Below are 26,051 nucleotides of genomic sequence, written 5' to 3' on the forward strand. Positions count from 1 at the left end.
TATGGACCTATATGGACGATATTTGGTGTATAAGTTTCGTCACCACTGATAACCTCATATGTCAAATTGCAGCTAGTTTGGTTAAAAATTTTAGCTAAAATCCTCAAAATCGGAAGGTGCCGATATATGGGGGTTATACCAAAACATGGACATACATTGAGGATTTTTGATGGATAAGTTTCGTGGCCACAAATAACCTCATACGTCAAATTACAGCTATTTAGTTTAAAAATTGTAGCTAAAATCCACAAAAAACCGAAAATCGGGAGGTACCGATATATGGTGGCTATACCAAAACATGGACTTATTTTGACGATGTTCGGTGGATAAGTTTCGTGGCCACAGAGAACCTCATATGTCAAATTGCAGCTAGTTTGGTTAAAAATTTTAGCTAAAATCCTCAAAATACCGAAAATCGGAAGGTACCGATATATGGGGGTTATACCAAAACATGGACCTACATTGAGGATTTTTGATGGATAAGTTTCGTGGCCACAAATAACCTCATACGTCAAATTACAGCTATTTAGTTTAAAAATTGTAGCTAAAATCCACAAAAAACCGCAAATCGGGCGGTACCGATATATGGTGGCTATACCAAAACATGGACTTATTTTGACGATGTTCGGTGGATAAGTTTCGTGGCCACAGAGAACCTCATATGTCAAATTACAGCTAGTTCGGTTAAAAGTTGTAGCTAAAATCCACAAAATACCGAAAATCGGGAGTTACCGTTATATGAGGGCTATACCAAAACTTGGACCTATATCCATATTTTTTTTGTAGATATGTTTTTTGATCTCCATGTATCCTAAATGCCAAATTATATCTAATTCGGTCTGCAAATGTGGCGTAAAAACTCAAAAACCTCAAATCGGGAGGTACAGTTATATGGGGGCTATATCAAAACTTGGACCTATATACATACTTGTTTGTAGATATGTTTCTTGGCCTCCAGGAACCCTAAATGCCAAATTATAGCTTATTCGGTCTGCAAATGTGGCAAAAAACGTGAAAATACCTCAAATCGGGTGGTACCGTTATATGGGGGCTATACCAAAACTTGGACCTACATACATATTTTTTTGTAGATATGTTGTTTGCCCCCAGGAACCCTAAATGCCAAATTATAGCTAATTCGGTCTGCAAATGTGGCGAAGAACGTCAAAATACCTCAAATCCGGAGGTACCGTTATATGGGGGCTATACCAAAGAGTGGACCGATATAGCCCATCTTCGAACTTGACCTGCCTATGGAAAAAAGACCCTCGGGTGCAAAATTTCAGCGCTCTATCTCAGTTATTGCGGACGCTAGAGTGATTACAACAGACGGACAGACGGACATGGCTAGATCGTCTTAGAATTTTATCCTGATCAAGAATATATATACTTTATAGGGTCGCAAATGATTAGTTCGATGTGTTACAAACGGAATGACAAACTTAATATACCCTCCATACTATGGTGGGGGGTATAAAAAAGGTTTTTTTTTCTAAAATTTACGCACAAAAATTTCTACTTTGCTCTGATCCTTTGAAGGTTACACTCTTGAGTTATACATGCAAAATTGCGTAATCCCGAGTACTACAATCGTATATTAAGTTTTTAAATAAACCCAGTTGCGCGTCCAAAATAGAGAAAATTAAAAAAAAAACCATTTGTCAGTCTTCAAAATGTCAGCATCCCTTAAAGGCTGATGTAGTGGATATTAGGGTTATGACTTTTTTACAACCTCATACCCCTGTATCATAGCGTGATGAGTTTTGCCATTAAATTACATAAAATCTTAATTATAAGGTGATTCGGTGAAAAAACCTCACGCACAAAATGATTTTAAAATTTGAATTTATCAAAATTATGGGCAATTTTTTTAAGTCACTGTAAGCAGATATACATTTGAAAATAAACTTTAGAGCCATATGAGATAATTAAACTGACATAACATTTATTTCTCACTAATTTTCAAATTGGTTTGTGCATGACCTATTTCAATATTTGAATGGAATAAACGTTATTATTGTTATTAGTAGGCTTATATTTATTCATTCGTGCCACAAAAAATAATTTTTTGAAAATTTTTTTTTTTTTCATTTCATACATTTTTTCAAAAAAATATTTTTTTATAATCGATTTGTGCGTGAACTTTTTTTATATTTCAATGGAATAAACGATAGTGTAGTGATTAATGGGCAAAAGTTCATTCATCCCTGCTACAGGAAATCATTTTTGAGAAAAAATGTCAAAAAGTCATAACCCTAGTGGATATATTAAAAACTTTGAACTATATTCTTTAACTTCTTCTTGGAATATTAAGCTCTACATTGTAATGAAATGCCATTAGTTGGAAATTAATATAAAATAAGTAAAAAAGTATCAGTCGGCTTTGCCGACAGAGATATACCCTCAGCCTGTGTATATTGAAAAAAATGTTTCCCAAAAAAACGTATGTATTTAGGGGGTTTAAAATTTTTTGGGCGTATGAACCGACAAAAATGTTGATTAGCATTAAAGATCAAAAGTTTTGGGGATGATATACTCAAAGGAATGGATCGACATAGACCATAATGGAAGTGGATCTCCAGCCACTACATATGGTGCCATAGTGGGTTTTTACACCCTTCGGTCGGTTTTTTCAAGAAGTATTTACTTGTCCCTGAAAAACTTTTACCATCTTAGGCAGCGAATGCAATTTGCTTCAATAAAAATCAAAGTGATTCGAGAGCAGGTCTTAAAGTGAATTTATCCAAAATTGGGAGGTACCCGAAGGAGTGGACAAATATAGTCCATATTCGAGCCTGATCTATATCTGGTAGATATATTAGGATGTGTAAAGTATGGACCAAATCGATCACTCCCATCAAGAGTTATCTTGCGCAAAATTTTTACGAACATTTTTGAAATTTTGTGGGGGACGTACCTGAAATAGTGGACCGATATGGCTTATCTTCGAACATAAACTAAGTTTGCACAAAATATTACGAAGGCCAAATTTTGGACCGCAGATCCGTTCGATAGTTATCTTGCGCTCCAACCACTACACACGGTGTCATAGGGGTTCTCACAGAAAGTATGGACTATTTTATCAGGAAGTATGGACTTGCCCCTGATGAAATTTATACCGTCGTATGGGGGGCAGTGAATACAAGTTGTTACAACAAAAATCAAAGCGATTCGAAAGCAGGTCTTAAACTGAACTTTTCCGAAATTTTGTGTGGGAGGTACCCGAAGGAGTGGACCGATTGAGTCCATATTGGAACCTCATCTCTGTTCGATAGTTATCGTGCGCTCCAGCCATCCAGACAGAGGGACGGACATTGCTAAATCAACTCCAAATTGTCTGAAACACATTTCGTCCAAACATACTTGGGGTCTAAAACCATTATGCTGAGGGTAGAAAAATCGTCAATCCAAATCTGTTTTTGTAACTAACCTTGCTCGGTGCGCGCAAGAGATATGATCATTTTAATTGTTTAGAAAATTTTTTAAAAAATCGCAGCTTGATATAATAAGTTGTTATATGTCATTACCATTAACTGAATTCGTACTCTGTAAGATGATGCAAAATAGTCTCGAAATTGCTAAATGGATTCGCAAAAATTCAAATTTATAACAAAATTTTATGTACTTGAAGACATATTTTTGAAATAGTAGTGCAATAGTGGAACCGATATGGCTAATCTTCGAACATACACTAAGTTTGCACAAAATATTACAAAGGCCAAATTTTGGACCGAATCGCAGATCCGTTCGATAGTTATCTTGCGCTCCAAGCACTACACATGGTGTCATAGGGATTCTCTCAGAAAGTATGGACTATTTTCTCAGGAAGTATGGACTTGCCCCTGATGAAACTTATACGGTCGTATGGGGGGCAGTGAATACAAGTTGTTACAACAAAAATCAAAGCCATTCGAAAGCAGGTCTTAAACTGAACCTTTTCGAAATTTTGTGTGGGATGTACCCGAAGGAGTGGACCGATTGAGTCCATATTGGAACCTCATCTCTGTTCGAGAGTTATCGTGTGCTCCAGCCAGCCAGACAAACGGACGGACATTGCTAAATCAACTCCAAATTGTCTGAAATACATTTCGTCCAAACATACTTGGGGTCTAAAACCATTATTTCGATGAGGCACATTTTGCCCGTATGAAAGTGTATTTACCCTCGTTAGCATAAATGCTGAGGGTATAAAAACTCGTTCCTTTCAACGCACGATGGGGCCAATGACAGGTTTTCGAGGCAACAAATCACTGGGGCAAGCTAGACCTTCCAAATTTTGTACAGATGTTTATAATGGGCTTAGAAACTAATATGCCAAATTTGGTTCATATCGGTTCATATATACATATAGCTCCCGTATATATGTTCGCCCGATTTCAAGCAATTGATGGACCAAACACGCAAATTCTGCCCAATTTTTATGCGATTTGGAAAATACCACGGAATTAGGACTACAAATAAGTTTGCCAAGTTATATTGAAATCGGTTCAGATTTTGATATTGCTCCCATATATATTTTCGCCCGATTTTAGGTATTTGGGCACCAATCCCGCTATGTATGTCCAATCTTGATGAAATTTGAAATGTGTGACGGATTTTGGTCTAGAAACATTTTTGACAAATCATATTGAAATCGGTTTAGAATTGGATATAGCTCCCATATATATGTTCGCCCAATTTCAGGCAAATGATTGACCAAGCATGCAAATTCCATCAAATTACAATAAAATTTGGAAAATGTTACGGAATTCGGACTACAAATAAGTTTGTTAATTTATATTGAAATCGGTTTAGATATAGAAATAGCTCCCTTATATACATATGTTCAAATTTTATGGTTTTGCCTGTGGTCTGTTATAAGTTAATAAAAAAAGGTGCCAAAGTTAGTAAAAATCGGCTAAGATTCCGCCACAAAAGCCAAGTTTGTCTTCGATATCTTTGAAATTATATATTATTATAATTATGCATAAGAAAATATGTCACCATTGCCAGATCTGTATGTCGCAATGTGATGTTACCAGATTGATTTATTTTTTTATTTTTAGTGATTCAGAGTGTTGGCAATCGAAATCCGTTATTATTTTTTTCAAATTGTTCACTTCAAAAATTGACTTTTTTGCCTCGAAAACCTGCTATTGGCCCCATCGTGCAACGGCTAGAAAGGGCATATACACTTTGATACGACCAAAAATGTGCCTCATCGAAATAACGGTTTTAGACCCCAAGTATGTTTGGACGAAATTCTTTTCAGACAATTTGGAGTCGATTTAGCAATGTCCGTCCGTCCGTCTGTCTGTCTGGCTGGTGCGCACGATAACTCTCGAACGGATCAACTGATCGGGTTTGAATATGGACTATATCGGTCCACTCCATCGGGTACCTCCCACACAAAATTCGGAAAAAGTTAACTTAGAGATCTCGGATCGTTTTGAAATTTTTTCAGTAGGTTGTCCTTGCTGGTCCCTTTACGACGGTACCATTTTTTCTTGCGCAAGTCCATACTTCCTGAGATATTGGCCTAAAAGCTCGAAGAAATCCTGACGGCACCAACAAAAATGGTAAATGCGCAAGATAATTCTCTCAGGGAGTTTATGATTGGTGTGGAATATGCACATAGTATTATTTCATCCAGTCATGTATCAGGTTGTGGTTGAATATGGACTATATCGGTCCACTCCTTCGGGTACTTCCCAAACAATATTCGGAAAAATTGAAGTTTAAGAGCTCCTCTCGCATCATTTTGATTTTTTTATACCCTCCACCATAGTATGGAGGGTATATTAAGTTTGTCATTCTGTTTGTAACACATCGAACTAATCATTTGCGACCCTATAAAGTATATATATTCTTGATCAGGATAAAATTCTAAGACGATCTAGCCATGTCCGTCTGTCCGTATGTCCGTCCGTCTGTCCGTCTGTTGTAATCACTCTAGCGTCCGCAATAATTGAGATAGAGTTCTGAAATTTTGCACGCGAGGGTCTTTTTTCCATAGGCAGGTCAAGTTCGAAGATGGGCTATATCGGTCCACTATTTGGTATAGCCCCCATATAACGGTACCTCTGGATTTGAGGTATTTTGACGTTCTTCGCCACATTTGCAGACCGAATTAGCTATAATTTGGCACTTAGGGTTCCTAGTGATTAATAAACTTATATCCGAAAGGATATGGGCATAGGTCCATGTTTTGGTATAGTCCCCATATAACGGTACCTCCCGATTTTCGGTATTTTGAGAATTTTAGCCACAATTTTTAACCGAACTATCTGCAATTTGACATTTGAGGTTCTTAGTGGTTATGAAACATCTCCACCAAACATCGTCAACATAGGTCCATGTTTTGGTATAGCCCCCATATATTGGTACCTCCCGATTTTCGGTATTTTGAGAATTTTAGCTACAATTTTTCACCGAACTAGCTGTAATCTGCCATTTGAGGTTCTCAGTGGTCATGAAATATCTCCACCAAGCATCGTCAAGATAGGCCCATGTTTTGGTATAGCCCCCATATATCGGTACCTCCCGATTTTCGGTATTTTGAGAATTTTAGCTACAATTTTTAACCGAACTAGCTGTAATCTGCCATTTGAGGTTCTCAGTGGTCATGAAATATCTCCACCAAACATCGTCAACATAGGTCCATGTTTTGGTATAGCCCCCATATAACGGTACCTCCCGATTTTCGGTATTGTGAGCATTTTAGTTAAATTTTTTAACCGAACTAGCTGTTATTTGCCATTTGAGGTTCTCAGTGGTCATGAAATATCCCCACCAAACATCGTCAACATGGGTCCATGTTTTGGTATAGCCCCCATATAACGGTACCTCCCAATTTTTGGTATTTTGAGAATTTTAGCTACAGTTTTTAACCGAAATAGCTGTAATTTGACATTTGAAGTTCTCAGTGGTCATAAAACATCTCCAACGAAACTTCGTCAACATAGGTCCATGTTTTGGTATAGCCCCCATATAACGGTATCTCCCGATTTTCGGTATTTTGAGAATTTTAGCTGCAATTTTTAACCGTACTAGCTGTAATGATCGGTATTTTGAGAATTTTAGCTACAATTTTGTCTATTCAAAAATAATCGTCAATATAGGTCCATGTTTTGGTATATCCCCCCATATAACTGTACCTCCCGATTTTCGGGAATTTTCAGTGGTCACGAAATTTCTTCACTAAAATTCGTCAAAATGGGTCCATTTTTGAGGGTCTACATTGTTTTAATGAAACTACCCTCAATTTGACTCTTGAAGTTCCCTGCAGCTATAAAACTTTTCCGCCAAAAAATTTAAAGATAGGTTGACTCTTTGATATAGCCCCGTAGGTGGTACCTTTCACCTAGCTGAACACATTTTTTTAGATTAGATTAGATAACACTGTGCAACAAAATGGAGGTGAAAGTCTGGGGCACGGAAAATTCCTCTTGGGGAAGAAAGGCCTTGGTGAGTATATTTTGAACCCTGAAGGACAGATCCGCCGTGAGTCGAACTTCCGCGTTAAGGCGTGATGAAATTTTTGTTAGAGACACTGTGGGCCATCAGGAATTAACTTTATATCTTTGTTCACTGTTGCTTAAGTGCTCTACAAAAACAACAAACAAAGATATAATGCTAATTCATGATGGCTTACAGTGTCTCTTGCAAAAAATTCATCACGCCATAACGCGGAAGTTCGACTCACGGCGCATCTGTCCTTCGGGGTTTTTAATATACACACACCAAGGGCTTTCATCTCCAAAAGGAATTATCTCTGCCCCAACATTTGTGTTCACAGTGTAATTTAAACAATAGTGGGAGGCAGTAGGTGTCTATTTATTGTCGAAAAGTTGTTCCACCTAAAATTGTAAAAGGTCCCTAATTATTCCATTTTAATTAAGACTATTTTATGGTGGAGGGTATAAAAAGTTCGGCCCGGCCGAACTTAACGACTTTTTACTTGTTTTTCATTAGGTTGTTCTAGCGGCCTCAGTTACATCGGTACACTTTTTTCCGGAATAAGTCAATACTTCCTGAGATAATGACCCAAAAGCTCCAAAACCATTTCTTCTAAACTTAGTTTAACGTAATTTAATATTTCGAGACCTTTCTGAAGAAGTTTGATTATGTCAATGGTTTGGCATAGCCCCACATTACGGTACGTACAGATTTTAAAGCAAACTCGTTATACATACAAACTCAATATGTATATCAGGAAAAATGTCTAAAATTGTCTTTTCCATTTCAAAAAAATAAAAAAAAATTGTTGATACTACATCAATGATTTTTGGTACATACATATCGCTCATTTACTCAAATAGTGACACATTTCAAAAAATCCAGTTTCGAGAAAAACGCGTTTTAAGTTCGCGATTGGAATTTGACTTCCCAACTTAAAAAGATTATTACAAATAAACTGCAATAACTACTTGGACCATATTTTGCAAACAGCTAGCCAGATATCAGTGCTAAATTTCTGTGCAAGATCAAGCATGATTTGAATTGTTTTAGTGCTTCATAAACTCAAAAAACTGTTGTGTGGAATTATGCGAAGCTCGTAGTAAATGAGCTGTAACTCGTTGAGTTTTAGAGATATTAGCATGAAAATTTGACACAAGATAAAGTAGAAGTTGTAGAAAAAATAGAAATTGCTAACTCAGAAATCGCATTTTTTGAGTTATGCCACTCTTTGAGTAAATGAGCGATATGTAGATTAAGAAAAAAATCTGCATTCCAAATCTGTTTTCGTTACTAACTTTGATCGTTGCGCGCAAAAGATATGGCCGTTTTAATTATGATAATTAGAAAAAATTCCTTATCCTATTATCGTTAATTGAATTCGTAACCTTTGCGATGATGCAAAAAAATAATCGCAAAGTCTCAATGGATTCGCGAAAAATCAAATTTGTTAAATAATTTCACGTATTTACAAACATATTTTTGAAACAATAGCGCTCATACTTACGAAAAATATATAAAAAAATTATAACAGCATCCAGACTTTTTGAGGAATAAAATGAAACCTAAGTTGTGAAGGTTGGAGCTATAGTATTCATGTTATTTGCAAAAATACGAAGAAAATATTACGAAAAAATTAAAATCATATTGTTCTAATTTTATTTTTTTATGGTTTTATAGGAAAAGTTGGAGAAAAAATGTTTGAGTTCTTCGGCATTTTCGTCAAAATTTCACGCAATAATGATGATATTCCGTTGTAACACATAGTTTTCCTATTGGATAATATTATTAGAACCTTATATTAAATCACAAGGAATTCCAATTGTGCCATAACGTTAAAATAATGTTATATTGAATATTATAACATTGGAGACGCATATAAACCGCGTAATAATGAAAATGACATGATGCGCATCCGATTTTCCAACAGCGAATCAATCCCTCTTATTTGATGTACAGTTTGTCAAATTCTATTTGGCGGCCACGATGTAGCATCTGCTGCATAGTAGGGTGCAAAATACTGCAAAATGGTCATAATTTCCGCGAAGTTCATTTACATTTTATGCGCATCCGATTTCAATAATCACCATTAAAAAATACATCATTCTATGCCGTTTCAATGCGATCCATCAAGAACCGTGGATGTAGCATCGCACTCAATTTTTAGAAAAAATCTATTATATCTCTGGATTTACGAGAGTTTTTAAATATCTGTTTTCGAGCAGTTTAAACACGTGTATCGATCTATTTATTTAAGTAGAACTGACACATCCAAAACGCTTTTTAATATGCGATATTTTCAAAATAATTTTTTGCAAATTTTCGAAATTTGAGTGGTATTATATCCGCCGATCTAGTGTGTGGATTTTTACGCGTCGTGGCTTGTTAGATTCAGAACGTAAAAAAACTATATTTACGCGGGTTTCCACGGAAATCGAATGACGTTTGTAAATTTTAAACCAAAAAAATAGGTTTTTGAGAAAAATTTACGCACAAAAATTTTGTGTTTGGGCGCAGATTACTGTGATCCTGTGAGGGCTACACCCTCATGTTATACATTAAAAAATGCGAAATCGCGAGTACTAGAATCAAATAATAAGCTTTTATGGAAATCCAGCTGCGCGTCCCGATTAGAGCAAAAATTCAAAAAATCCAATTTTTCAGGTTTCAAAATGTCAGCATCCGTTTGAGGTAGATACAGTGGATATATTAAAAAACCATACATTAGAAACTTCAACTCTGAAGTGTACTCTTTAACTTCTCCTTTGAGCATTAAGCTCTTCATTGTGTTGTAAATCCACTAATTGGAAAATAACATAATTCAACGATTTTTTCCGATTTTTTTACATTAGTACGACCACAGCTTCCGCTCAAATTATTATTTTAAGAAACCCCTCGGTGAATCGGGCTATAACAGTTTATTTTACCGAAATGCGGTCAAAAGTTATGGTATAGTAAAACTGATCGCGAGTTACAATACCCCATACCTCAGTTTCAACATAAGTTAATTTTCTACAAAAAGCTTGATATCGTCTGCTCCGTCGGAAAAGGTCGTAAGTCCCTCTCAATAAATTTTTCAGGAGGAAGAAAAAACATTCCAGCGCTTTTTGTATTAAAGATTTTATTATGGTGGTAAAGGCAGTATTCTTCGTTTATTTATTCCGCTTCAATACCTGTACTTTGTTTGATAAAATTCCGTCGCGTTTGGGAGATAATTGGATGTCTTTGGACTTACGACCTTTTCCTTGTACAGTTTTGTATTTTTGTAGGGACTTACGACCTTTTCCTACAATTTACGGACGTTTTTTTAATAAAATATTTATACTATACAAAACAATGCACAATGGTCCCAAATCCAAATTTTCTGGCCAAAACTATTTCAACGTCCATTTTGTGTCGAAATTAGTTATTATTTATAATAAATGTGCACAAACAGCAATTCTTACGTTTTAACGACCAAAATGACCAAAAACTGCCAAAATTTGTTGAACAGGGTGGTCCCGTTGTGTGGGGTCTAAACCAAAACATTGACCTATGTTAATAATTTTTGGTACGAAGGATTCATATCTTCCAAGAGGTCAAAATACCAAATTTCAGCCGAATCGGTCATAAAGTGTCGCTAAAATCCACAAATATCTAAAATCGGACAGTAATTTTATGTGGGGGCTACGACAAAAAATTTACCTATTTTCAAAAAAATTATACATACTTGTTTTCTACACTCTGAAACCCTTAAATATGAATTTTAAGGGAATTCGGTTGATAGATGTGCGTATTACCGTTCTATTTCAATTGGATACTACGTACAGTCACAACAGGTATTTACAAAAAATTCTCCCATCTTAAAATTTGAGCACGATTTTACTTCTGAATTTATTAGTACAGACCCCCTGCTATCTTCCAAATTCGATTTGGAGGTGGACAAATTTGGACATTTTTTTAAAAGTTTAAGTATATTTAAAAAATATTTGTAAAAAATAATTTTCAATATATATAAAAACATTGATTTTATTACGCTAATTTTACAAATTTCATAGTTCTTTTTGTAAATATTATGAAAGTACTCATTAACAGCTTCCCGATTCATAATAACTTTGGTCTCACTTCTGTATATTTATGCAGCGACGCAATACATCAAAAATTGTATATTTTACAGCACAAAGTCTGTTTTATTTTTACATAAAAAAGTGTCAACTTTGGTACTGCGCCAATCAACGAATACTAACGTTTTTTACAAAAACTAATTATTTTCAGATGACTTGATGTGTTTTTTATTATTCTGTGCAAAAACAAATTAAAATGTCGAAACTTCAAAAATAGGGTTTTGGCCAAAAATTTCCTGATTGAAACCTATGTGCAATGTGGAAAGGGTATTGTAAGTTTGTTTTGTCCAATATTCGTGTAACATCGCTAAGAATTCGTCGTAGATCCCCTCCCCTTGCCATTTTGTCATTATGTCCGTCCATCCATTAACAATTTTAATTAAACTCTAGGCCTCAATTTTAGACCGATCGTCACGAAATTTTGTGGCGGTCGGGTTCCGACAATAGGTGACCCCATTAGATGTTGGTTATGATCGAAAGGTGTGAAGTGGACCAAACCCACAATTTTTACCCGACTTTGTAGCTTTCCTGTAGATCGCAGTAATATTCCGATCGGAGCAAAATTTTAAGAATGATTTGAGCTTAAGAGAGAATAAGCTTGCATTTTAACATGGTGATGAGATAATTATTGGCGGGTTTAATGGACCAACACTTTTGGGTGAAATCTTATATATAAAAGACAATGTGTGTATGTTTGTATGTTCCGCATAGGCTTAAAAACAGCTGAACCGATTTTTTTTTGAAAATTTCAGAGAATATACAAGGCTATATAGGCTTTATATTTTTTTGAATTTCAGAGGGGGGGAGAGGGATGTTTCTTTGGTGGAAGTACGCTATATATTTTGTTGAATTTCGGAGGAGCGGGTTGCACCTGTGCCCTATTTTTTAAATGCGCTATATATACATAAAACTTCCGTTTCCCCAATCCAGGGTATATATTTTAGGAATAAGACCCGACCACTCCCTCCTATTTAAATATGCTACAAATTAATGGAAATACCAGATGTTATGCATAACGAAGGTTTGGTCTTATTGGAAAGCAAGCGTTTAGATTTGAAGGCAAATATCGTAGCTATAGTTTCATCAGGTATATAAGGTACATTATAAGAAGGTGGACACAGTCGGCATGCCTCAAATCATCAGTTATTTGGTGGTATGTTAAAATTGCAAATCGACACCAACATTTCTTACGACCTTTTTCCTTCAATTAAATTTCATGATTAATTCCGTTAATTCCGTTTTTTAGCTACGTTGTAATTTCAAATAGTGTCCTTTTTTGTCTTCCCAAGTATTTCTGCCCCAACTCTCTGCATCTTTTATTTTTGTCTGCAAACCATGTAGAATCTTCAGCATGTAATGTCTTCCTGCGTTCAGGAAGTTTATCAGCAGAGCTTTCAAAATCACCGTGAAAACCATAGGGAACTATACCTCTGACACCATGAATTCAGAATACAAACTAATCTTGTTATGTGAATAAATGTCCCTAGAGAAACCACAAATTACCAGTAATTTAAATAAGATATACGACAGTAAAAACAGTAAAAATTTTGTTTTTTTTTTTAATTTTTCAATATATGAGGTATTTGAACGCATACAGCATCCCAATTTGTTTCAATGAAAAGGCCAGAATTTCAAATGTAAATTTTCGTTGCAATATAGAATTTATCACATTTTTGTTCAAAAGTTTGGTCCACAGGCTCCGCCAAATATCATCCGATTATCATCGAAAGGTGTAGGCTAGTTCTTTACATTGTACCCCATCCATGGATTACGTTAAAAATTATCTCTGAACTACATTAGCTGTAGCATTCTTTTAAAGTATACATTTTCCTTTGGACTTACGACCTTTTCGTACTCAAATTTGTACGTTTTGTGGACTTACGACCTTTTCTGACAAGGTCAAAACATATAGAAAAACGCGACATACTGCCATTTTCTTTGTATCATACGACGTGTTTTGACTTATACTATCATCTTGTACCAAAAACGCGATTTCCATAAAAAGTGGACTTACGACCTTTTCCGACGGAGCAGACGATATGTTATATACGGCATAGTTATTTTGTTTGATTTGCTTATGTTGTTGTTTTTTTTTTTTTTTGGGTCAGTGGCTGAGGGTATATCTCCGTCAGCACAGCTGACTGATACTTTCTTAATTGTTTTTACGTTAATCTCGTACGAACAGAGCTTCCGCTCAAATTATTATTTTAAAAAATTCCTCGATGAATCGTGCTAAAACAGTTGATTTTACAGAAATGCGTTCGCGAGTTACAATACTCATACCTCAGATTCAACATATCGCTCATTTACTCAATGAGTGACACATCTCAAAAAATCAAGTTTCGAGAAAAAACGCGTTTTAAGTTGTCGATTGAAATTTGACTTCCCAACATAAGAAAATTATTACACAAAAAATAAAATAACCAATTCGACAATCTTTTGTAAATAACTAGCCAGGTATCAGTGCTAAATTTCTGTGCAAGATCAAGTATGATTTGAGGAGCTTAAGTGCATCATAACCTCAAACAACTTTTTTCATGATTTATTCCAAACTCCTAGCAAATAAGCTGTAACTCGTTGAGTTTTAGAGATATCAACTTGAAAATTTGACACAATATAAAGCAGAAGTCGTAGAAAAAATAGAAATTGCTAACTCAAAAGACCCATTTTTTTGATTTATGCCACTCTTTGAGTAAATGAGCGATATGTTTATTATCTACATTAAGGCCCATATGAGCTTGACAAAATGATGCCTTTCGACATCAAGTCCCAAAGTCTTTGGGACACGTGTCTTCATATTTCGGGTCTTCTTTCACGCTGCCGTTTCAGAATATCGTTAATTTTCCATCATTAAAAAAATTACTCGTAGCGTAATATTAATTTGATATTTTCGATTGCTTGAGTGGAGTATTCCCCCATTTGCTTAACTTCATTTATTACCCTCTATTACAGAGAGTAATGTTTTTCAAAACGAACTGACAGGGTTGCAACATTTTACTGATCGCTACCAATATCATGATTTCATCCCGGCGAAGGAAATTATCAATTGGATTCTCAGTTTTTGAAATGATACCTTTTTAGCGAAAAACCGAACTCTTTAAGTGTCTAGTATTCTCATATGAATGAGAATCACACTCACTTTTCGGCTTTTCCAAAGAAACACCAAAATCAAAATATTTGGCAACATGTCAGCACGTATCAACTAAGAATTCTTCGAATTCTGTGAGTTGAAAAGAACACCAACACAGTTGCCTGTGAGGTTGTTATTGGAATTTTGTTTTTTTGTTTTTAACAAAGCTCCATTCGCCCGTGCCTCGGCTGTTTTTTGTTTGTTTTGTTTATTGTTGAAGATTCAATCTCATTTTCGATTGCTTGAGTGGAGTATTCCCCCATTGGCTCAACTTCATTTATTACCCTCTATTACAGAGAATAATGTTTTTCAAAACGAACTGACAGGGTTGCAACATTTTACTGATCGCTACCAATATCATGATTTCATCCCGGCGAAGGGAATTATCAATTGGCTTCTCAGTTTTTGAAATGATGCCTTTTTAGCGAAAAACCGAACTCTTTAAGTGTCTAGTATTCTCATATGAATGATATTTATTTATTTTTATTTATTTATTTTTATTTATTTATTTATTTTTGTTGTCTCTTATATATCATTAATACATTAAATTCGTTAATTTTTTTTTTAATATTTTGACGAAATGCGATTTGGTGTAAATACTGTAAATTCTGTACATATGTACATACGTCATAATTTCTTACTTCACGAAATAAAGGGTATAAAAGTTCCGTCAGTCCGGTCCAGAAGTTCCGTTTCTTATCTTTTCAAAATCAAAAATACAAACAAACAGACATCTCTCATACTACAGAAAAACTCAGCTGCGACAGTCATCTATGGGACTTAGCTCAGAAAAAATTATCAGCACCTATTCTTTACTCGATTTCCAAATATTTTCTATGTCAATATTCGTCTCAAAATTGTCGTCACTAATACAATTCATGATCATCATGAAGATTATTTTGTATTCACAACAGACAAAAAACCTTTGGTTTGTAATCGCTTTGTCGGTGTTGTCTTGTCATTAAGCGACATTACTTCAAACTAAAAACAAATAAAATATAGTAAGAAATTTAAATAAAGTTTACAAATAAAACAAGAAGGAAAAACTCCGCAAAAATGGGATTTCGTGAAAAATTCGGTTATTTTATGGCATATTGGAATATATGTTTTTGCGTAGTAGCAACCGTTTTAACGATAATATACATCATTTTTAACAGAGAGAAAGTCCCAACATTTGGGAATGGTGTCGAAAATGCAAGTGAGTGAATCATTTTCCAGAATGAAAATCTAGAGGAGACAAATTCAAAGAAATAATCGTACATACTTAATATGAATACAATACAATGACTTTTTGGAATCCTCTTTTACAAAATATTATATTTTTTTGTAACAAATTAATTTCATTATCATCTCATTTCAGTTGAAATAGTTGTGAAGAGCTTTTATATAATCGTTGCTATAGCCGTCTGGATCACTGTTCAATTTCAACTTATCAGAGGCATTAAACAGGTATCTATGTTATAATTGAAATATGAGTATTTAATATGAACTTATATGTCTTTCCCCTTTAGAGAGATCACCAATATATGGCACCCTTTGTGATCTTAACATATATAAAAATATTTGGCTACCTGTGTGTTGGTCTTGCCGTTTTGCTGTTGAGTCCGTACCATGTATATCTATATAGTGCATTTATGCTCTTCTTCGGTGAGTGATTGTGAAGTAGAGAGAGTTGTCAGATAACATTTTAGGACCAACAAAAATTCTACTTCTATCACCTTGAGATGGAAAAAGGTTTCATTCCCTGAATATAAATTTGTAGATAATTATTTCTTATTATGAAGCTCGGTACGGAACTTTACTTCTTTTAAAAACGAATTTAGAATAGGTTTCTAAACGTACGATTTCCAACATTTTCAGGTCTTCGCCGAGGGTATAAAACGTTTCCACAGAAATGTAAAAATTGTAGGTATCAACAGATTTTATTTATTTCGAGCTTTTTTCACGTTTTCGTATAGCCCCCATACCACGGTACCTCCCGATTTAAGATATTTTAAGCATTATACTTAATTGTTTCGCCGAACTAGCGATAATTTTACATTTGAGGTTCCCTGTGTTCAAAAATAACTTCTCCACCAAAAATTGTCAACATATGTCCGTGCTTTGGTATAGGACCCATATAACGGTACCTCCCGATTTTAGGCATTTTGAAGATATTACCTATTTTTTTCTTTACCAAACTTGCGGTAATTAGAGGTTCCCAGTGACCACAAAACTTCTCCACCGAACATTGTCAATCCCACAGCAGCGGCTTCTTTCGTACCGGATTGACGCCACTTCTGTGTACACATGTTTTATTAGTACCGGTTTTTTCGGAATGCCTGCTCTGGATTTTTTTGATCGTGCCGGGACGGATGATAATCCAGGGCCAATTTAAATGTGCTCAGTTCGTCAAATCTGTGAGATGCACTAGATGTCGGAAGTGGGTGCATCTCAGGGCTTGTTCCGGACTCGTCCATGCGAGGGACTACGACAGAGACTGTGTTCACGCAACAAGCAGCACTGCGTGAACACAGCCCCCAGCAGTCGCACACGCAGCATTTAACACCAGCAGTGGTTGTTCCATTCCCCGAAAATGCATCCTTTTGCAATGGACTCCGAGGTAAGATCGAGGAAATAATGGATTTTATCACGACGCGGCGGTGCAAAAAACCAAACTCAATAACAAATTCAGCTTACAGCGTTACGGAAGGATAGCACCAGAAGTTGAGTTGGGGGATTAGCTTTCCTCTTGCACCAGTCTGTTCCATACAGACCTATCTCGCTTGAGCCTGACTCTAATGACTCGTACATTGAATAGCTGAACATATACATCCCTCCGATAAATAGCTGTACTCCAGTGCTTATTATAATTAGTCGAGTTCAAGAGAGTTCACTAATAACCGTTTCAGAGACATGCCCAACCCTTCTGATATTCGGGTAGAAGAAAGGACGTTGCGAGACAACACCACTGCTATAGGCGTTCGCCATACACCTGCTAGTCGAATACCCGAAGTGAGACCAAACTTCCCAGCACATGCGATGGGATTATCAAATGAGCGTGATGATCTTCATTGTGCCATCCCCAAAGTCAGGAGCTGACTCTGGAAGTTAACAGTAAAATGGATGATGTTGTGAATGCCATCAGGAACGCTAGATCATCCAAAGACCTGATAGAATCTCCATGGTATGGATGAGCCGATAGTCGAGTATCTCGCTAAAGTTCTCAACCTGCCGTTAGAAACCCACTTTGTTTACGAAGACTAGAAAATTGGCAGGGTGGTCTCGCTACTGAAACTATACATGAATGCAAGCAACGGTGAAACGTACCAACCGATTTCGCTTTTGTCGCCCGTACCAAATACCGATCATCATGGGTTCCGTAAACAGCACAGCACGACAACAGCGCCGCACGCCCTCTCCACACATATTAGTTGAGGACTCAACCAGAGCAAGTCGTATAATAGAACAGTGATTGTGGCGCTTGACCTATCAAAAGCCTTTGGCAGACAACCCTTCACGTTGGATAGTAAAATATGTGAGGACGACTGTCGTACTTTGAATTCCGGAACAAGAAGTCGAAGCCCCGTAGAGCGAAATAGGGAGTTTCCCAAGGTGGGGTGATATTTTCGGAACTGTTGAACCTCTACCTCTCCAGTATTTCGCCCCCTTCAGGCAGCCTTGAGATCGTAGCGTAGGCGAATTATTGTACAATCTTGGCGTCAGATACTTTCCCTAATGTCATTTGTGAAATGCTGAACTTCTATTTTACTGATCTTAAGACCTTTTTCAACGCGAGGAATATGCAAATATCCGCCACTAAATCTATGGCCACTCTGTTCACAACATGGACGGCATAGATGAGAACAGAGTTTTACATAGCCCCCGAATATCGAAAACTCCAGATTTCAGTTATTATAAAGGTTTCCCTACTGGACAGGTGTAGTTTGACGTTTATGCTTATGAACAGTGTGTTTTTATACACTTGCATACCGGCAAAATGTGCCTCCTCGAAATAATTGTTTCATATCCCAAGTATTTTTGGACGAAATTCGTTTCAGAAAATTTGGAGTTGATTTAGCCATGTCCGTCTGTCTGGCTGGCCGGCTGGATCAACCTATTAAGTGCAAACTTTTGCTTTCGTAATATTTTGTCCAAACTTAGTTTAAGTTCGAAGATGGAGTATATTGGTCCACTCCTTCCGTTTTCTCCCCCACAAAAGTTCGAAAATATTCGGAAAATTTGTGTGCACGATAACTCTTGAAGGGAGTGCATTTGTCCATACTTTGCACATCGTGAAATTTCTACTAGACATAGATGATGTTCCAATATGGAAATTTGGGAAAAGTTCAGTTTAGGACATGCTCTCGAATCGCTTTGATGTTTTTTTTTGTTACAATTTGTATTCACTACCGCTCTTACAACGGTGCAAGTTTCATCAGGGGCAAGTCCATACTTCCTGAGAAAATAGCCTGAAAGTTGCAAAAAAAACCCTATGACACCGTGTGTAGTGGTTGGAGAGCAAGATAACTCTCGAACGGATCCGCCGATTCGGTCCAAAATGTTGCCATTGTAATATCTTGTCCGAACTTAGTTTGTTTTTCAAGATGAGCCATATCGGTCCACTCATTTGAGTACCTCCGCCACAAAAGTTCAAAACTTTTTACAAAAATAATGAGCACGATAACTCTCGAAGAGAGTATTTGATTTGGTCCGTACTGTGAACATCGTAATATTTCTACGAGACATAGAACAGGTTCGAATATCTATATATATAAAAAAGAATGATGTTAGTTACTACGCTTATAACTCAAGAACGGCTGAACAGATTTTGACAATTCGCACCAATTCGGAATGGTCTCATGGCAGAAAAGGATAAAACCTAAAAAAACCGCGAAAATCTGCGAAAAATTTGCAAAAATATTTTTGACATTTTTTGACACAATTCTATGTAGCTTCGTGTTAGGAGTATACCGTGACAGTTTTTGACAAAAATTGTATATGGGGAATTCCAAGTGAAATCGGACAGTTCGGAGAAAAGTAATTTTTGATTTCAATTGTTTTTGGTTCAATTTATGCTCCTAGCCAACAGAACATCTTAGTATATTTTAAAATTATTTTTTGACCAACGGTACAGAGATATCGCCTATTGAAATTATCGCATTTTTAAAGAACTATGTTCAAATAAATACTCATAACTTCTTTAATATTGGTCCAAATGGGACCATCTTTTTTTGATTTGTTTGTTTTTTTTATCAGCTATCGAAAGAAATATTTAAAAGAAAAATGCACAGTGGGCTTCAATGCAATTTTCGGGATTTAATATTTAAAATCAATTTTTAAACATGATTGCACCCTTCGATTTTTTCAAAAAAAATTTATGTTAAACTACGTTCAATTACAAAAATTTTAAGCCCTATGTGGTAATGGGATTCGGACGATTACTATTTTTTCTGAATTTTTTAAAATTTGTCAATACAAATTTTCCTTTATACCTTTGTCCAAAATTTATTATTTTATTAAAAAAATTAAAAGTTTCATTTATAAATATTTGTTTTGATTTTATATTTATGAATTTTTCTCAAACATCTTAAAAACTGGTTCATTTTTCGATTTTGAAAATGCATCAGCGAAAATTTCATTAAAGTCCACTGTGGATTTTTTTTCTATTTTTTATGATAAATATATAATATATAATGATAAATATGTACTCTTAGCTTCAAAAATACAGGAAATAAAAATTTGGGCAAAGGTATTAAGGAAAAATTGTATTGACAAATTTTAAAAAATTCAGAAAAAATAGTAATCGTCCGAATCCCATTACCACATAGGGCTTCAAAGCGTTGTAATTGAACGTAGTTTAACATAAAATTTTTTTGAAAAAATCGAAGGGTGCAATCATGTATAAAAATTGATTTTAAATATTAAATCCCGAAAATTGCATTGAAGCCCACAGTGCATTTTTCTTTTAAATATTTCTTTCGATAGCTGATAAAAAAACAAACAAATCAAAAAAAAGATGGTCCCATTTGGACCAATATTAAAGAAGTTATGAGTATTTCTTTGCATGTAGTTTTTAAAGAATTTGACTTTTTCAAGGGGCGATATCTCTGGAACCGTTAGTCAAAACAAATTTGAAAATATACTAAAATGTTTTGTTAATCAGCAGCATCGCCACAGCAAAAAATAAAGGAAATCAAAAACCTCATCTTGAAAAAGTGTCCGATTTCACTCAGAAATCCCCATATGCACCAACTGCCAGGGTCTATTGTACTACTCTGTTTTGTCAATTTCTGAAGTTGTATAGACATTTTTTATTAACAATCAAATCGATTTTCATTTATTTTTAAGCGTCTTTTTAGAAAATTAACCACGAAAACTTTGTTAAAAAGAGAGGGTTTAGTTAAGAGTTTGTAGTAGTGGTTTCGTTCAGATTCCGATTAAAAAGATGGAGATGATAACGCAGGAAATGATTTCCACAGTTTTGAGGAAAAAAGTACAAAATCCACAAAATTGGTGGGTTATTTGAAAAATCTAGAGCTCGGAGGTAATTTCTTTGAAATGAGGTTGTGGCATATACATATACATATATGCATGACACTTTTAAACCGTAAGTAAAAACATCTTCGAAAGATCAACTTCCGATTTATGTCGTATAAAATTTGAGTAGTACCAGATATACATTGATACTGTCTAGGTCCTGTCATGTTACTAAAAAATGATATCCCCACTGAAAAGGAGTATAAATTCAATCAGTTTAGTTCCCGCAGAGCTGGAACGGAATTGAAAATGGTCAAATACAAACATTTGTATGTATATCGAAAAAGTATGATATTCAGAATTGGAAAGAAACAAGAAAGTATGAGTCAGCTGTACCCTCAGCCTTTTACCAAAAACAAAAAAGAAGCTAACACAACTTTAAACAGCGAGTTTAAACAAAGTTTGGAAAAAATTGTTGAAAAATTTGAGAGTTATCCTTCATACTTCATGGACTAACTCCGGAAAAAAATTGTACCGATGAAATAGGAATAGTGAAAACAACCTTCTGCAAAAAAATCAAACAGATTCGAGATGAGTCCTCAAAGTCCACTTTTCCCAAATTTTGTGAGGAAGGTACCCGAAGGACTGGATGAAATAATACGATGTGCAAAGTTTGGACCAGTCAGATCTCCCTGCGAGAGTTATCTTCAGGATTTCGCATAGTAGATGGTGCCGTCAGGGTTTCTTGGAGTTTTTACCCCAGTATATCAGGAAGTATGGACTTGCCCCCGAAAAAGGTGTATCTTGGTAAAGGGGCCGCAAAGACAATGTGCTGAAAAAAAATTCAATACCATCCGATAGAAGCTCCTAAACTTCATTTATTCCGAATTCTGTGCGGTAGGTATACGAAGGAGTAGATAAATATGGTCCATATTTAAACCCGATCTATATCCGGAAGGAGTAATACGATTTGCAAAGTTTGGACCAAATCGATTGCGCCGTTCGGTAGTTATCGTTCACACCATTTTATAGAACAATTTCGAACTTTTGTGGGGAAGGTACCCGAAGGAGTGGACCGATATGGGTGAACTTCGAACTTAAACTAAGTTTGGACAAGGTATTATGAAGTTCAAAATTTGGTTCGGTTGGTTCGAGAGTTATCGTGCACACCAGCCAGACAGACTGGCGAACAGGGCTAAATCGACTCCAAATTGTCTGAAAGAACTTCGTCCAAACACTCTTGGGGTCTAAAACTATTATTAAGATGAGGCACATTTAGCCTAAAGGCTGATGGTATAAAAAAACAGGAAATAGGAGGTACTGAAGATTTTTTGATCGAATTATGGACAAACATTCTATATCGGGCGACATATTAATTTGTGATATAGGTAAAATTACCGCAGGTGTCCCTGTTACCAAAGCCATTGCATCTAATTCAGAGATGAACAAGAAGAGAGCGCCCTTCTAATTTAAATTAGGATTCTGCATACAAATGCACTCTCCGTGTTCACCTATGATTTTATTCCGAACTTTGGAATTCGTGAGATCACTTTAAACAGAGAAGTCAGAAAGAAACGCAGACGAAGAAGGTAACTTTTATCAATTATCGGATTAATCATATACCTCTGTTCGAAATAGGTTAATTGATAAAACGCAAATTTAAATGAGCTCTAATAAACCAAAATTACCACACCTGCCCCCCACCAAAAAAGAATTCACGTTCATTACTTTTTGCTACTTACATGATATGTTTTTTACATATGTATTTACACATATACACAAAGTGACAACACATATGTAAATAGCATATCGTGTAAAGTAGCCATTAGTAATGCAGCACTACCAGGGACGTACGCAGGGGGGGGCACTGGGGGCACTGGGGGGCCCGGGGCCCCCCGAAATGGTTTGGTCGACTACAATTTTTTGAGCTACTTTAACAAATTATTACGATTTTTTCTCTAAAATAATTTTTGGTTTTTAAAATTTCAAATGAAAACTGATATTGTTCTGAAGGTTCTGTACTGAAAATGTACTTTGTCATCAAGTTGTCTAAGAAATATTCAAATTTTTTTTTGTTTGAATACTCTTTTTAGAGAAACTTCCAGTAAAACTGAATTCCTTCTTTATGCCATGCCAGTGTTTTGGAATTCTGTAATGAATATAAAACTTGTTGCTAAACAGTGGGATAAAATAATGGAGAAAAATGTATTGTTGTGCATTATAAAGTGATAATATCTGCTACAAATAGCGTGTCCATCTGAATTTTTTCCTATCAGTAACAAATTTGTAGCTGAAAACAACCGTAAACGAAATTAATGCTCAAACTTTCGTTATATGGTATTGTATTAAAATCTGCTGTTATTTGTATTGTATATTACAGTGCTCTTGAACCAACTTTAAATGAAAGAAGCTTAGATGAGAAAATAAAAAAAATAATTTTTAGGGATTTTAGGTTTTGCTGGGAAACCACAAGCCCTATCAAAATGGAACCAAAGAAAATTTTGTAGCAGTGAAAATTCTCTACAATATTGTTTATAAATGATATCTCCATAGTTTTTACCAATTCTGAGATATAGAAGTTCTAATTTGGACAATTCACTGACTGTATCGTCTCCTTATAAAACAATGTCAGGACTACAATTTCCTAACTTATACTTATATATCTCAAAAATGGTACAACCGAGTAAAAAAATTACGAATCCCAATCTTGTAAAGAATTTTCACCGCTATACGATTTTCTGAAGTCCCATTTCGACAAGATTTACTCTTTGAAGCAAATCGTGAAAACTTGACAAAAAAAAAAAAAAACTAAAAATGTGACCTGAACTTCTATATCTCAAAAATAGTAAAACCTAGGAACAAATGAAACAAATTTTCAAAGTTACAACATTTTCTTTAGCCTCATTTCGATAGGACTTGTGGTTTCTAAACAAAATCGCGAAAACCTAAAATAAACCTAAAAATTTGAACTTATTTAAAATTCCCTCCAGCGATTTTTTCTTGTTTTTGGATTTTTTTGCTTTTCAGAATCCACAAAAACTTCCCAGTTGTAAGCTCCATTCATTTAACGTTGGTTCAAGAGCACCGTGATATTGAACCCTCAGTCATTAGGCTAACGATAAAAATATACCTTATCGAAATAATGTTCTTAGACTAATCATATGTTTTGACGAAACACGCCGGGTCCCCTAGTGGGCTATATATTTCAACTCCTTTGGGTTGAAAAAAATGCCTTTCGAAAAAAACTGTCTTTTCTCGAATAACTTTGATCTTTGTTGTAACAACTTGCATTCGCTGACGCCATACGACGGTACAAGTTTTTTCAGGGGCAATCCCATACTTCCTGAGAAAATAGTCCCCAAAGCTATAAAAACCCGATGCACCATGTATAGTGGCTGAATGAAGCGGACGATAACTCTCGAACGGCTCAACCGATTCAGTCCAAAAATATTCTTTCGTAATATTTTTTATCCAAATTTTGTTTAATCTCCTAATATATATATATATATATATATATATATATATATATATATATGTCCAAATGTATTTTTACTTCAGAAATGGTCTATATTAATCTTCACCCACAAAAGTTCAGCATTTTTTTTAATTGCAGTTTAGGATCTGTTCGAAGATCTTTTGGAAATGTACTCCTTTGGGTGCTGTTTACAGAGATATTATGTTTTTCGTGGGTAAGTCCATGCTTCCTGACTTAGTGGTCCAAAAGCTTTAAGATATACGGTGACCACCTGAAATGACTGGTGGGCACAATATCTGTCGAAAGGAATGACTGCCAAAATAAGATGCACTTCCAAAGTAGACTATGTCGTCCCATTCCTTCAAGTACATCCTCTGCAACAATTTTGAACTTCAAAGCAAATATATTTAAAAAAAAAAAAAAATCGGTTTGATATTGTCAACAGATGAAAGTTTCAATTCAGACAGGCTGAGGGCATATCTCTGTCGGCAAAGCCGACTGATACCTTTATACTTGTTTGCCCTAATTTCGACATTTGGGGTAGCCGTGATCGAACAATTTTTACACCTAACAGGAAACTAATTATTCTATGTTAGTTTAGAATATTTTATGGAGGAGGGTATAAAAATTTCGGCACTGCCGAACTTAATGTTTTATTTGTTTTTACTTATGTATTTAGGTAAAATTAAACCATTTTGCGCGGTCTCTTTATAACGTAGCAGTTGTGCACCGCAGAATTTGTTAGCCTGTACTTGACGTCTAGAATTTTCACATCTGACAACTCGTTAGGACATTTTCATAGATCATAAATTTTAATATTCTCATTCTTTTGTCTTTCAGTTATTCAGTGTGCTATATTTGCACCCATATACAGCCTCTTCCGGTCTATGCGAAATGAGGTGCGCCATAAGTCTAATCGGAATACCGATAGCTGTAAAATATTGTTTTTATGATGAAATAAGTCTTACAATATATACAGAGGAACACAGTAAAGTGCTGCCGGAGGAGAAGATTTTATACAGTTATCGAAGAGCTCAAGTTTGTATACGAGTAAAAAAGCTGTATTAACAAAAATTGAAAAAAAAAATATTCAAATGTTTGTCTAACAATTGGTTTACTTTCGGGAAAGGCAGGAAAGACTATAGTTTCAGTCAACGCCACTTGACCTCATCAGTTTTCTTAGGCGTCGATTTTCGATAGCAATTATCGTAGAGTGGCGTTGCTAGAATTACTTTATTTATGACGAAGCGGCTATTTTTCAGCAACCACCTATTTTCAGTTGCAGTGAACATTTTCGAAGAAACAAGAAGTAAAATAGAAAGGAAAATAAACATTTTCTTAACAATTGTTGATTTATTGCATCATTAATTAATTTTGTGTATCAAAGATATGGTGAAAATAACGACAAAACAACAGTTTGAAATATTAATTGATAAATTTAGTGCAA

At 35.3% G+C, this 26,051-nt stretch overlaps 1 protein-coding gene across 2 annotated transcripts in view; it reads left to right on the top strand.

Annotated features, from left to right (window-relative positions):
• Positions 1–25,691, top strand: part of LOC141406381 (uncharacterized) — a 52,397-nt gene extending 26,706 nt beyond the window's left edge. Inside the window, exons 1-4 of one of the 2 annotated variants that reach the window (XM_073991722.1) lie at positions 15,595–15,868; positions 16,031–16,119; positions 16,182–16,317; positions 25,445–25,629. In XM_073991722.1, coding sequence (XP_073847823.1) covers positions 15,727–15,868; positions 16,031–16,119; positions 16,182–16,317; positions 25,445–25,557 — 480 coding nt within the window. In that variant the 5' untranslated portion in view covers positions 15,595–15,726 and the 3' untranslated portion in view covers positions 25,558–25,629. Of the gene's footprint in view, positions 1–15,594; positions 15,869–16,030; positions 16,120–16,181; positions 16,318–25,444 lie in introns of those variants that run through there. The other variant, XR_012413376.1, reaches the window with a different exon arrangement.
• Positions 25,692–26,051: the final 360 nt, after the last annotated feature.

The sequence above is a fragment of the Musca autumnalis genome, unplaced genomic scaffold (genome assembly GCF_047663935.1).
Source record: "Musca autumnalis isolate F117 unplaced genomic scaffold, ASM4766393v1 scaffold_5, whole genome shotgun sequence".
Lineage (NCBI taxonomy): Eukaryota > Metazoa > Arthropoda > Insecta > Diptera > Muscidae > Musca > Musca autumnalis.